Genomic DNA, 14437 nt, shown 5'->3' on the forward strand with positions numbered 1-14437 from the left:
CCTACATCCCTGGGCGGTGCGGATTTGCGTTGACTCGGCCGGCGAACCCGAGAATTTGCGATGCACCACGTCCCGGGCCACCATACGCGACGTTTCGGCCGCTTTCGTCGGGCTAGGTGGCCTCAAAAACGAGAAAAAAAGTTTTGACATGCACCACGGAGGGACCAAAATCGTCGGCCATGGTACACCAGCAACCACGGCGCGACTTCAACTTCGTCGGCCATGGCAACTTTTCTTGTAGTGTAGGTTATCTTGGATTAGCTATTGAATTTCTAAGTAGAGAATGGTTGGTTCCTAAATAGGATGGTTCGTAAGTATCTCACACTAGTAGGGTTTAGTGGAACAGGGGTATGTAGTGCAAAATAATATGTATGGTTACTATTAGGGTTCATCACCATGGTGTGATGCTAAGTAAGGGTGATTAGAGGTTGATATCTCTAAGGTTAGAAACTAGGTTTTACACTTGTTTGATCCTAGTTGATCATCTAGTTGTATTTGGATGAGAACATAGAATAGCAATTAACTAGTGATAGTGTTCTTACATTTTATGTGGACATGGCAAATATTCAGTTGCTATTATTGTTCTATGACTACTATTGGGGTAACATGATCACATGTTAACTTGGGGTTTAGGTTTGGTAACAATTTAGGGTTCACATGTAATAATGGAACTAGAGTTCCTAATGAATTTAGGGTTTTAGAATACCACCTAAAATTATGAGGTTATAATTTTATTCATAATGGAACTAGGGTCTCCTAATTACCCAATAGTTCTTGGGATTTCTATTTTCGTGCCCTCGGGTCCTTAGTTGTGCTCAGTTTTCCCCAGCTCCTTAGTTTTTCCTCAGTTTTACCCAAGCGTTTGTCTGAAACCATCACACGTGATGTAACGGCCGGTTGCCCGACGGTTGACCGTTATCTTCTGACTAGTGGGGCCACGTAGAGCCTGCAAAGACACGTCGGACCATCCATCTTTGTTTGACCGTAAGCATCGCTGTATCCCCGACCAAAACGCGAACGAGTGGGGCTTCGGTATATCAAATGACAAGTGGGGCCATGACGCCGATACAAGGGGCAATACACGGGTAGGATTAGATTTTTAAACGGAGCTCTACGGCGATGGCACGGAGGAGGTGGCATGCGGGGTGCCGAGATGAGATCGACGTCCACAAAGAACCGCATGAGGCGAGACCGGACGCATTAGATAGATATGAACTAGACGCGTTTAACCATGCAAAGAAGAGAAGAAATGGTCGACGACATCGACGACCACCTCAAAACTTTGACTGACCGTGTCGGACACGAACGCGAGCAATGTAGAGAAAACTAGTGTCTCTCCTTTCCGGCGTGTATAGGTGGGTGCTAGGAGAGTGTGGTGGCGAAGGGAAAGACCTCGCGGCGGTGCGTGGCGTCCGAGCATAGCGGGTCGGCGTGGCCGTGCCCACGGCGGCGTGCATGCATGATCGGCATTGGCATCGGCATGTACGTTCGGCATTGGCCTCGGCGGTATCTCCGGTGTGTCGGTGATCGAATGAGGGGACGGGATTGAGGGTGCATCCCGACGTTGACCTAGCGAGTGGCGGCGAGCATAGCCGCTTCGACCATGCCGATATCGGCATCGGCATCGTTTGGAGGCCGTGGTGCTCGAATCAAGTTGGGATTTGTTTCTTGTAGGCCAAAATGAATTTGAAACAAGTTTCATGTTGAAGGTTAGGTAACGAAAGTTTGTAACTATCCCCAAATTATACTAGCGCCATGGTGAGGTTCTTTTTGATAGAGCTATATGGTTGGGCAAACTTTTTTGACACTTTTTAGATAGGGTTCCTTGTTGTTACACGTATGGCATCATGTATGGAAAATTTGGGGTCATTTGGAGATGTTCGAAAAATCACTTTGCTTAAGCGCATGCCGTTTCGTCTCGCTGAAACCAGCTTTTCTAACAAGGTGATTTTTTCTACCTTCTCTAAATAACCTCAAATTTCATACAGCTGATCTTCTATACATAGATAGATAGATTGTTTCGTTTTTACATTTTTCGAACTTTTTATTTCCCTTTACAATACCCAATTGATTTTCAGGTCAAAACCTCGAAAAACAACATCATGTATGGCATCATTTTCACCCTAAATTTTCTGAAACTTTCCCTTTTAGATATTCCTTGTTGTTATAGGTATGCCATCATGTATGCCAAACTTGGTTAGGTCTCACTCGAAACCAGCTTTTGTAACAAATTAGGTTTTTTCGCGTGAAAAGTAATGGCTACAACAAATTGTTGATGGTTTATCATTTTTTTGCGTGAAAAGTAATGGCTACAACAAATTGTTGATGGTTTATCATTTTTTGCGTGAAAAGTAATGGCTACAACAAATTGTTGATGGTTTATCATTTTTTGCGTGAAAAGTAATGGCAACAACAAATCGGTGATGGTTTATCATATTTTTGCGTGAAAAGTAATGGCAACAACAAATTGTTGATGGTTTATCATTTTTTGCGTGAAAAGTAATGGCTACAACAAATTGTTGATGGTTTATCATTTTTTGCGTGAAAAGTAATGGCAACAACAAATCGGTGATGGTTTATCATTTTTTTTTGCGTGAAAAGTAATGGCTACAACAAATTGTTGATGGTTTATCATTTTTTTGCGTGAAAAGTAATGGCAACAACAAATCGGTGATGGTTTATCATTTTTTTGCGTGAAAAGTAATGGTAACAACAAATCGGTGATGGTTTATCATTTTTTGCGTGAAAAATAACGCCTAAAACAGTTTATAATTTTCAGCGCGTGAAAAATAATACAGAAAACCGCCCTTCAGCATACTTAGAGGGTGGAAGCTAATTAACCGCCAACAGAGAGAGAGAGAGAGGGGTTATCCTGCCCGTTCCCTATATCATACGATCAACGGTCGGTGGGCACGATCCGCGTGACATGGGCTAGACCAATCAGAGCGATGATGCACGTCTGCGAGAATTTGTGAAGAGAGAGGGCAAAGCTGAGTACTATCAAGAAACCAAGGGCACCGAGTAGTAAATAGACTAAGGGATTCAAATATGAGATTTAAAAAATGGAAAATGCGTGTTTTGTACAATGAAACCCATCTTGGCCTACCTCAAACTATTTGCAATACCAATATACATCGGTGTGAGAATTGTGGCCTCATTTAGACAAAGTATGATTTGGGGGAAGCTCGTTTTGGGAAGGGCTTATTGTGGAAAACCATGCACCTTCATAGCTACTAGGTGATTTGAGAAGTGGCAATTTGTGGTAAAACTTGATTTATCTATGATTTATCTATGATTTGAGAAGTGTCAATTTGTGGTAAAGACTCCATGAGTAAGTGCCACTCTTTTTAGGATTTTTTTGCACATTAAATGACTCATTTAACTAGTTAATCCCATTTGTTGACTCTCGTTGACCAGCCACTTGAGGGTAAAAGCTGAGTATATTGCACTAGCCAGTATTAGCACTCGAGGGGAAAATTGAGCACACAAAAAATGCTAGTATAAGACTCGAGGGTATACACGAGTATATCTAAATTTCCGGGGTTAGACTCGAGGACACGTGCAATTGTTGACGCGTAGACGCGGGTCGCGGTGGAGAAGTCGAGACGTGCAATCGTGGACGTGTGTCGCGTTGCAGAAGTCCAAGACGTGCAGACGTGCACCTGTGCACGCGTAGGACGCGGGTCGCATTAACCACCCCTCGCATTTATAGACGCCTCCTCGCACTGTCTCTGTCACTCTCACTCGCTCACGCATCGCCAACTCTCTCCCACGTCCCATCATCTTCTCCAAAGCAAAAACCCTCTCCCTCTCCCTCTTCCTCTTCCTCCGCCGGAGAGATGGACAAGGAGAATGCCAATCCCATCGTCGAGGTTGGCTCGAAGCGCGACGCCTCCATCTTCGGCCCCGTCCCCTCGACGGACGACGCCGCCGCCGCCGCCGCCGCCGCCGGTGCATCGGAGGCTCGCCGCCGCCGGTGGCGGTCAGATCCCGACGGGATGGGACCCCTACGACCCCGTGCCGTACGTCCCGCCCCGAACCCCTACGACACCTCCCTCGGAGGACCCATGGAACGAGGTAACTACGGTTTGCTTCCTTTTTGTTCCCCATTCCTTTTTGAACCCTATTTTTGCTGGTGTAGATGGATCTGTAGATGGATGAGTATTGGGCTAATATTTGCGCCGATTTTATTCCATTTTGTTTTGATCACTTCTTGATTTCGTTTAAGATTTGGGGTTCGGCTGTTCGGTTAATTTATGCAAGTAATATTGGATCTCAATCAGTTAATTTATGCAAGTAATCATGGGATCTCAATCGGTTATTTTATGCACTAATCAAAAGATATCAACCGTTTAATTTTGCAAATAATCTCGAATGTGTTCAAGTTCAGATCTAGTTCAGATCTAGAATCCGTTTCTTTGCCTATGATGAATGGTTGGGCACAAATTTTTACAGGGAGGGTTCAGCGAACCATTGCTGTGTACAAATCTGTTGTGCATGAGCTTTAGTTCGCTTACACCTTCCTCGTAGATATATAATCATGTCCACTCTAACCGAGGCTGACTCTGTTTTCTTAACTTTGTTATCATGTACGTTAGTCATCGTTGCAACTCATTCACTAGTTTCCGTTTGATATGGATCGGATGTCCGGCAGCGACGTCGGCGGCGACGAAGAGCGGGAGGACGTCAAGACTCGCCGAGTGCTGCGGAGGCTGCGGGTCGGCCAGTACATCTCCTACTTCGCCAAGGAGGTGTACAGGTGCCCCTTCTGCACCAGGAGACTCGGCGCCACGGACTTCAACTGCCTCGTCACGCATGCTGAGAACATCAGCAACACCTTCCCCAAGGTCGGCACGACGGTGAACATCCACTCCTTCCGCGCCAAGCACAGGGCGCTCGGCATGCACCTCCGCAGCTTGCAGCGGGTGGAGATCTCCGCCGGGCGCATGCCTCCGCTCAAGCCCAAGGCTCCCAAGGGGAGCAAGAGCAACAAGTGGAGGGAGAGCCGGATGGGGTAGGCGGAGTCCTCGGACGTGTGCTGCTGCTCGCTGCCTCCTAGTTTGTTGTTGGGATCCCTTTGTTGTTAGCTAGGGATCCCTTGTTGTTATGTTAGTATGATGGTGCTTGTGAAGAACCTCGTTACTATGTTGGCTGCTGTGTATGCAGCCTATTGTCTATCCATATTATCTAGGGATTATCTATCCCTAGTCTACTATATTTTGTTGGCCGTACTTAGTTTTCTTGATTTACTATGACCGTGAATTTATCGTACATTATCCTGGAGATTTGCTTCTAGATTTAACTACATACATATGAACCGGAGGGAGTACTAGATTTGCTGCCATATTGGGCAAACAACGAGGGCCAAAAGGCACAAATAATTGAAGAAAGTCGAAATGCAAGCTTCTCTAGATTTTATACTAATTTGGTGAAAAGGACAGGAGAGAAAGAGGGGAAAAAGGTGCACTTAATAGGGATGCCAATTTGGGGCCGAGAGAGACAGAACCCGGCTCCTGCTCACGTGCAACCAAACGCTTCTCGTCCTGTCCCACGCGGTCCCTTTCTACCAGCCCCACGCGACGCGGGCCCACACGACTCGGCCCCACAAGACGCGGCCCCACACGTGACGAACGGTCAACTAAACGGGAATCCTGCCGTCCGAGTCGCTTCGCGGGTTTCAAACAAGGGCTTGGGGAAAACTGAGGAAAAACTAAGGAGCTGGGGAAAACTGAGTACAACTAAGGACCGGAGGGCACGAAAATAGAAATCCCATAGTTCTTGGGTTAATAACTTAATTTTGAATTTGAAGTTGTTAATAACTTCTAAATAAAAATGATATTGAATTTGGCATTTATCATTTTTAAACAATTAATAATTAGGGTAATTATTAATCAGGGTTTAAATCCCTATAATAATGATTTAACAAAGAATAAATAAAGAAAATTAGTTTTAATGTTTTCTTTATTTATTTACTGGTTTTTATTTACTTTTGGTAATTCTTACTAATTATTGAATTTTAATTGAATTTAGAATTAAAATTAAAGGCTTGAATAACAATTAATAAATAATTAAATTTTTATTAACACTAAAAATTTCATTTTATATTTTTATTGGATAGGGTTTATCTTTATAAGGATTTTGATATCTTACATTTATTTTTCTGAGCTATATTTAATTTTCTACAATTTGTCAAAGTTGCAGCAATTTTCTGGAATTGAATTTAAAGCAAATAACTAGAGCTACCCGTACAGATCACCCACACAGTCAATGACTGGTGGGGCCGTGCCCACCTCACCTGCCACGGGGCATTTGACCGAGTCAAACTTGCCACCGTGGCGTGGAGGCTACTGGCCGGCGGCCAGGCGAGATCGTCGCCGACGATTTCGGGCGCGTTAGGATGGGCGACTGGGTTCCTTTGAATCAGCGCGTCGAGGCAAGCCAAATGGTGGCGGCGCCGCTCCGGTATGGTCACCGGAGCATGCTCGGCGGCGAGGGGCGGCGGCAGTACTCACGGGCTAACGATGCGGCGGCGATACAGCGAGAAATCAAGAGGGCTAGGAGGCACTTGAGCACCAGTGACTCACCCTGAGCACGATGAGCATGGCGGCGAGACGAGAGGAGGTCGGCATTGCCAGAATTTCTAGCTCCGGCCGTCGGAGAGGATGAGGTCGTTGACGGCGCTCCGGGAGGCTACGGCTCGATTCCTCTTGTCTGGTGGGCAAGTCGAGCACGGTGAGGACGACGGTGACCACGGCGATGCTTGGGAAGGCTCCAGTCGTCGGCGGTAATGGTGGCCGGGCGAGCTAGGTTTTCCGTCTGGGATGAATTCGAGCGGAGGAAGAAGAAATCGAGGCCAGGGCTCATCGTGGGGCTTAAATACGGCGGTGTGATGCGCCTCGTCACAAATTCGGGCGAGGAGAGGCTGTCAGCGACGCGACGAAGCCGAGCACGACTTCGTGCTGTCGACCATGCGGAGGAAGAGGATGAGGACGACCTCTCCTCTCGATATTTTTGGCGAAGGGGTAAGTGGGCTGGTCTGGGCCGTGTTGTTGGGCTGGTTTTGGGCTCCGGCTTGGGCCAGGATGTAGGCCGCTGCTGGGCTGCGTGCCAGGTAAGGTCCAGGTATGTCTTTTTCTATTTTCTCTTTTCTGTTTTCTATTTCATTTAATTCTGTTTTAATTCAAATTGAACTCATGTAATACCATGCAGGTATTCTGAGTATATGAATTTCATTGGGACCATTAAAAGGATATATGTATTACTCCATTGTTGATGAACAATCATATATGTGAGCCTTGCTACAATTTTTAATTAGGCAAGAATTTTAGGTATTAATGTTCATTTCCTTTCTCATTTGTGATATAACTCCCTGTTGAATAATTAGAGTTGGTTATTCCTCTTCCAATTGTTTTGGAAGTTATTATTAGGACTTGATTTCATATTGGAGGAATTGGTCAATTGCACATGATTTTATGTGAGCTCCAATGTATTAGGGTTTTATAGTTTCTATCATAACCCCTGTTATTAAGGTTAATACTATCATTATATTTGAAAGTATCTAGGTAGGTATTGTTTCCATCATGGTTGATCTTGGTTACCAAGATAAATAGTTGATCACTACACCTCTGGTTTAATTATAGGACTTAGCATTAGGTGGCTCTTATGTTTTTATAATTGAAACATTGGATTTAATTAATGAACCATTAGGGTTCTAATGATATTTACCTAATGGCAATTGGTTTGAATCTCAATTATGGCATGGGTTTATATTATGATCATCACAGTGATACATAAACTAGGGCTGGGATATAATTTTAGTTTATGGAATTGGGATGACATCATGTTACATTGGCTAGGTTTACTCTCCCCAATGCATGATAAAATGGTTACTTGCTTATTATTTCATGTGCTCCTTTAGCTACTAAGGATATGAGAATTGGTGTTATCTTATACCAATAGACTTTTATTATTATCCTTAATCTATTGTTGAAGTAACTAAAGTTGTTATAGTTCTTTTTATAGTTAACTTTGGTCATATGGATGGATGGTTTCTCACCATATTGAGTATGGAGTTTTACTCTAAGGTTTTCTTAGGTTCTTTAATTTATGTAATATAGATATGGTAGGATTCTACTTATGATCACCAAGTGGTTCACAAGTAAAGGTTGAAATATAAGCCTAGGGTTGCTTACTAATTACCTCCCTATAATTTCATGGGTGAATGATATCTACTTATCCTATTAGGTTTTATCCCCAATACCTCAAGAACATGATCATGGATTAGGCATGATCAACTTGTTCTTAATATCTTTATCTCAATTTCTTAGGGTTTATGATCATTACACAATTTATAATGATCAAGGTTTGGCTTCCTAAGTTATCTCTCAAGAATTAGGTTTCTCACTCCCAAGGTTAAGTATTGTCTTGATCAATTAAGGTATAGAACTTATTTTATAATTTTTTGAATGGACATGGTTATGGTTGCCCCAATAATTTATATCCCAGGAGAATGCCAGAGATATTATGTTAGAGTTCTTTCCAAGGTATGATGACATAATCATCTGGATATATGGTATGGGTCCTTCTCACAAATTTAAGTGTTGACTCAACTATCTTGAGAATAACACCATAGCTTGAGTTCTCTCATACAGGAATAGTTATTCTAGGGTTTATGGTGTACTCACAATATCTCAATAGGTATTAAGTCTAAAACTCCACTTGGCTATCTTGATTGAGTTAATCTCCTCCTTACTTTATCAATTCATGGATATGGTATTATTCCATGTGATATTAGATTATCTCACCACTCCAAGGAAAATGGTTTACAACCTAATACTTTAGTTCAAAGGTTGTCCTTTGTTCATTAATAGGTAAAGCTAGGTTTAGAGTAAATGGTCTCTCTCATTTGGGAAGGCTTGAATGATACTCTAGGGTTCCTCTTGAAGATAATGTTGTGATCATATGGATATTTATATTCAAGATTTGCCTCAAGGTTTGTCATTGCTTCCTTAAATAGAATAGAACTATCACCTCTTTAGGTTTTATGTAAAGCTATTTGTAATAGAGAGGAATATACACTTCTTGAGTGGATCTCCTGGTTATAATTCCAATGTGGAAGTGGACTGATTACCATGAGGTTTCATGGTAGGATCATAGATTATTTTTAGGACATGGAAAACATAAGTGAAGAATGGTTTCTTCATTTATTGTTAATTGATTTCCAAATAGATGTATGTTCATATGTTATGACAAGGAATTCCATGTTATGATCCTTTATAAGATCAAGCAATTGATCATTGAGTAAAGTGTTGTTGTGTTGATTTTTAGTTCCATTTGATCTAACCCCTTAGATCAAATCATCTCTACCCAAAACAAGGTTTTAACAAAGTCACATTGAGGTTTATAGCGCTTGACTTGATGAGCTAGTTCAATTCCACCAAGGTCAAGTGAAACTTCAGTTACTGTGACTGTTTTACTTTTAAGCGCGAAAATTCCCCGGATTTTCTATGCATGAATGCAATGCACACATCAGTTTCCTCTATTTTTGTAACCCCAATACCTGGGATACTACACCATCCTGATCTATTTTTTGTACGTTTTCACTGAGAGTAGCAAGATTTTATTCGTCCAGACTTACCAGTGAAGGAATACTCATTTTTAACAGAAATTTGAGTAGCATCACTGATAAAAAAACATATATTTTATCTCCTAAAAAACAGATAATTTATTGCATTAGAATACATTTTGTGCATCTTTGAGTGGCACAAATCTAAAACGTGAAAGAGAAGAGAATCAACACATAAATATGAGAAAATCTTTCGAGAGAGAAAAGTTTGATTACTGTTGAAGGTGCGTCTTAAAGCTGGTTTAAGCCGTGCTGCAGCCTTCTAACTGAGTGTTCTTGTATTGGGACATGTAGATGTTGGAAAGTCGTAATCAGGCTCTATATTTTCCCCATATTATGATCTCCATATTCTGAATCTTTCGGATATTATTAAAGCCTCGGTATCCTCCAAGCACCACATACATCTTTGAATGCAAGGATATTCCTGCAACTTCACCACTCTGGGACGATGTGCCACAGCGGAGTGCAGACGGTGCGGCGGAGTGCGCCTATTCACCTAGTTATGCAAGAATCCCGTCTGATCCTAGGGCGTAGAAGCAAAACAAAGCGCCGGGAAAGTTTAGCGTCTGCGGTTTGGTGTTTGCATTGGAGACATAGACTCTTATTTAGACGCTATGCATTAATATTTTTTAATTCCTAAGCAGCTGCACATGCGTCCGTCCAATGTACATGGCCTTATTGACTAAACATGTTCTTTTTGTATTGGAAGCAAATTCTGTAGACGAGGAAACCATATTTAGGTATGAAAATACCTCTCTGTTTGATGGAAACAACTTTAGCATAAGAAGCAAGTTCTCTTATAAACGACGGAAAAACGATTTTTGATGCTTTCAAATGCTTCATTACCCCTGTGTTCATGCTTCAATGATTTTCAAGCTGTGGTTCTGTTGTCTTACATACTACTCAGTAAGTGCTTCAATATTACAATTTACAAGTAACATGCATTGAATTTTAACACATCATGTTCCTATTATTGGCATACATGCTTCGTATCTAAACAAATTCATAGGTACACATATTTTTTCAGATGTAAGCCACTTTTTATTGCACAGAAGAAGTCATAATATTATTTTCCTCCCATGAAAGAAAGAGAGGATGCGGATAGGGTGGAAACCCCAGCAGCCGTCCTCATCTATCTCGTCCTCGTCGTCTACGACCGGGAATCGATGGGTCTCCGCCTCCTCTACTAGACGCTCCAGCGGCGGGAGGGGGTGGGGACCTTAGACCTGTGCTCGACGCTGTAGAAAGGTCCCTAAAGTTAGCGTTTGGTCAACCGACATCATCATTATGGTGGCTATGGTGGCGTTGTGCGGGACAAGAATAAGGTATACTTGTATTTTTGTCCACCTCGTCGGCGGCATTTCGCCGGTGGCGTTGAGGAGGGCGGAGATTCATCTGGTCAATGCTTCCATGGAGTGGTGGATCTGTCGAGTCTACGCATGTTAGAGGTTTGGTTTTAGAAGATTCATATCACTTTTTTAAACAGAAGGCCGTAGGCGTACCTTAAATTAATAAGGCCGTTGCATGCAAGTTGTTAAAGGGTGATGTAAAAAGAGCTAACAGGAGCGAAAAAACAACAAGCATACAAGAAAAGAAATGAAACACATCTTAAGGTTCGTGTCTGTTGTCCACCCTTGCGATCCGTCTGAAGAGGCACCGAAGCTGGTGAAGAGTACCGCCATTGAGAACTCGTGCCCTAGTCAACCTCTAGAGGCCAGGCAAAAACCCAAGCACCATCTGTTTCTACCTCTGCAGAAAGGTCCTTGCTTTCTCGCCCCGAATCGAAGGGCGCCGGACCTGTCGGAGGTAGACCGCTCTCCCTTAGCACACATTGATATCGGAAGTCACTGCCGGGGAGAAGGACTCCAAGCACTCGCCTCGCCACGCCGCCACCCACAAACATCACCGCCACCCGCAGCCCACACCAAACACACCAGACCAGGCTGCCAGGAGCAGGCACAGACACCGCCTAACAACCATCGCCGAGCTTGTCCACCGATACCTGCTATCTCCAAACGGCGCCTCCATCGAGGGAATGACACCAAAGCGCTGCCACCGTCCAAACCGAAGTTTTGGGCTTTCACCCGAGATAGGAAGAGCGAGGAGGGAGGTAGGGGATACAACCTCGATGTCGCCTTCAAGAAGGAGCACGACACCGTCGTCAGCGTCGTCGACCTCGTGGCCGCCACCGTCAGCGAAGGGTTTCCCCTGGTCCAGAGGCCAACGCTGACCAACCCCACCAAACCACCAGAGGGAGTTTGGGCCAGGGAGGTGGGAGGAGCACCGTAAGGAGGATCAGCAACCGTCCAGATCTAATGCCGGAGGCCCGATGGGGCGACCTCTGTACCAGGCCTACGCCCACCGCCCCTTCGCCGTCCACACGGCCGAAGAGCGTAGACCGCAACACCGGCACCGGCACCCGCCGCCAAGTCGAGGACGCCCCGCCACGAGCCTAAGGCCGCCGCCCTGCATCCATGGTCCCCGCACAGTCGGTGGCGCGCAGCACCCAGCCACCACTCCTAGGCGCCGGCAAGGTCAAGCCGGAGAGGGGTGTGAAGGCAACGTCAGGGTGGCTCCGGTAAGGAAGCGACGATAGAGGCACGTCGGTGGCTCGCTCTAGCGCCAACACTATTTTTTAGTGGTCCAAGGACCTCGATGTAATTTTTGTTATGTTGAGGAAGCTTTGTATTATTTTGAACTCATGGAATAGTTTTAGATATTTCAAAAAAAAAAAAAACCGTAACATATTGAAAGCAAGATTTACTTTTCAAAGAAGCATAGTCCAAAAATGTTAGTTTCCAAAAGAAATCCTGGAATTAGTTTCCTTAAGAGTCCAAACTGAAGCAAATAATAACAAGGACTCTAGGTAATTGGAAATTAGATCTGGCGTGATGTATTCGCGACTAATTTGGATTTTGGAAACAAGAAATCGTATCCGGATGGGGTTCCTGCTTTTAGTTTGACATTGTACGCTTCAGAGTTCAGATAGAACCGATCCTACGACGCTAGAGTCCCGATCGGAAACAAAACAAAATATCCGCAGCCGATTACTGAGGGAAAAATCCTTCTACTTAAGCCTTCGGGGACCCGGGTCTTCTGCCTTCAGAAAATCACTAGTCTCTCGTCCGCAGCCGCCTCGCAACTCGCAAGGGTTTACTCTGCTCCCAAATCGCCCCCAAATCCGCCGCCGATCCCCAACCTCAACCCACCACCCATGGCGGCCGAGGACAAGAAGATCACGCTCAAGTCCTCGGACGGCGAGCAGTTCGAGGTGGACGAGGCGGTGGCGATGGAGTCGCAGACGATCCGCCACATGATCGAGGACGACTGCGCCGACAACGGGATCCCGCTCCCCAACGTCAACGCCAAGATCCTCTCCAAGGTCATCGAGTACTGCAGCAAGCACGTCCAGGCGGCCAACGGCGCCGCGGCGGCGGACGGCGCCCCCGCCGAGGACCTCAAGAACTGGGACGCCGAGTTCGTCAAGGTCGACCAGGCCACGCTCTTCGACCTCATCCTCGCCGCCAACTACCTCAACATCAAGGGCCTGCTCGACCTCACCTGCCAGACCGTCGCCGACATGATCAAGGGCAAGACACCCGAGGAGATCCGCAAGACGTTCAACATCAAGAACGACTTCACCGCCGAGGAGGAGGAGGAGATCCGCAGGGAGAACCAGTGGGCCTTCGAGTAAATCTGCACCCTGCCGCGTTTGCTCGTCGTTTCAACGCTATCCACATCGCCCCGGTGAAGCTGTAAATTTACATATCTAATTCACTAGTTAGTCGGATCGAAAGAGTTGTAAAGTGACATCAATTTTGATCGTTGGTGGTTGATAGTGTAATCATTCTGTCAGCACTTCTTCATTCGTTTTGGTTTGTTCTAATTTTATGTTGCCTATTCTTGATTCTTTTAGAATGGCACACCTTAATATCATTTAAGAAATTGCATACACGTATGAACTTGATCAGCATGGTGCAAACCACAGATTTTAGAAGATATTTTGCTCCCTGAGGTTTGGTATGTGAAATTGCATGTACATATGACCTTTGAATTTAATGTTTGCTATGCTACGGCCTCCGTTTTCTCCACGACTGAAGCATTTATATATTTGATTGATGGAAACAAGCTCACCAGAATCAAGAGCGGACGGGGAGAGAAAATTCGTGCTAGCTAGGAGAAATTCCTGCCAATTATCTAAATAAGTTAACACTGTTGTCATCCCTGGCTTCTCAGCGATTTGATGGTGCTCCGATCGCCGTGTGGGCCAGCATATAACAGAGGCGCTGAGCACCGGCTCACTGGTAGGTCTTTTCGTCGGACCCGCCTGGCTGCAACCCAACCCTTCTCTCTTTCTTCTCTCTGCTTTCTCCCGAGTCTATGGTTCACCTCGGCCGCCTCGACCCTTCCCGCTCCGGCAGCTCCCTCCGTAAGGTCGCCGCCGGGGCCCGCGTTTCTGCCGTCCTCACGAATCCTGGTGTCTTCGCTCGACGCGACGGACGTCGAGGAGAAGGAGGAGGGGGAGCAGGTCTCTGCACTCGATCGTGCTCACCAGTGCCGAGTTCCGGGCCAGTGGCCGGGCCATGGAGCGCCACGCCGCGCGCTGCGCACCCCGAGCGGGACCTTAAGATCATACTGGTCAAGGAGGGAGACGAGCCGGTCATGATCTCGCAGTTCATGATGGAGCTGCAGGAGATTCAAGACCGTCGACGGCGAGGACCCGCCCAGGATCCTCCACTTCAACCCCCGCCTCCGCGACGAGTGGAACGTTAAACCCGCCATCGAGAAGAACACTATCTACCGCATGCAGTG

General features: G+C 45.3%; 1 protein-coding gene across 2 annotated transcripts; it reads left to right on the top strand.

The window, feature by feature from the left end:
• Window positions 1–12747: 12747 nt before the first annotated feature.
• On the top strand, window positions 12748–13491 carry LOC124700175 (SKP1-like protein 1). 2 transcript variants are annotated; one of them, XM_047232341.1, is made up of 2 exons: window positions 12748–13319; window positions 13358–13491. In XM_047232341.1, exon 1 carries the CDS (start codon window positions 12840–12842, stop codon window positions 13317–13319), a length of 480 nt encoding a protein of 159 aa, XP_047088297.1. In that variant the 5' UTR covers window positions 12748–12839; the 3' UTR covers window positions 13358–13491. The 2 variants fall into 2 exon arrangements, with proteins under 2 accessions (XP_047088297.1, XP_047088298.1); XM_047232342.1 differs by having other exon boundaries at window positions 13364–13491.
• The last annotated feature ends 946 nt before the right edge of the window (window positions 13492–14437 follow it).

Source organism: Lolium rigidum, chromosome 3 (assembly GCF_022539505.1).
Source record: "Lolium rigidum isolate FL_2022 chromosome 3, APGP_CSIRO_Lrig_0.1, whole genome shotgun sequence".
NCBI lineage: Eukaryota > Viridiplantae > Streptophyta > Magnoliopsida > Poales > Poaceae > Lolium > Lolium rigidum.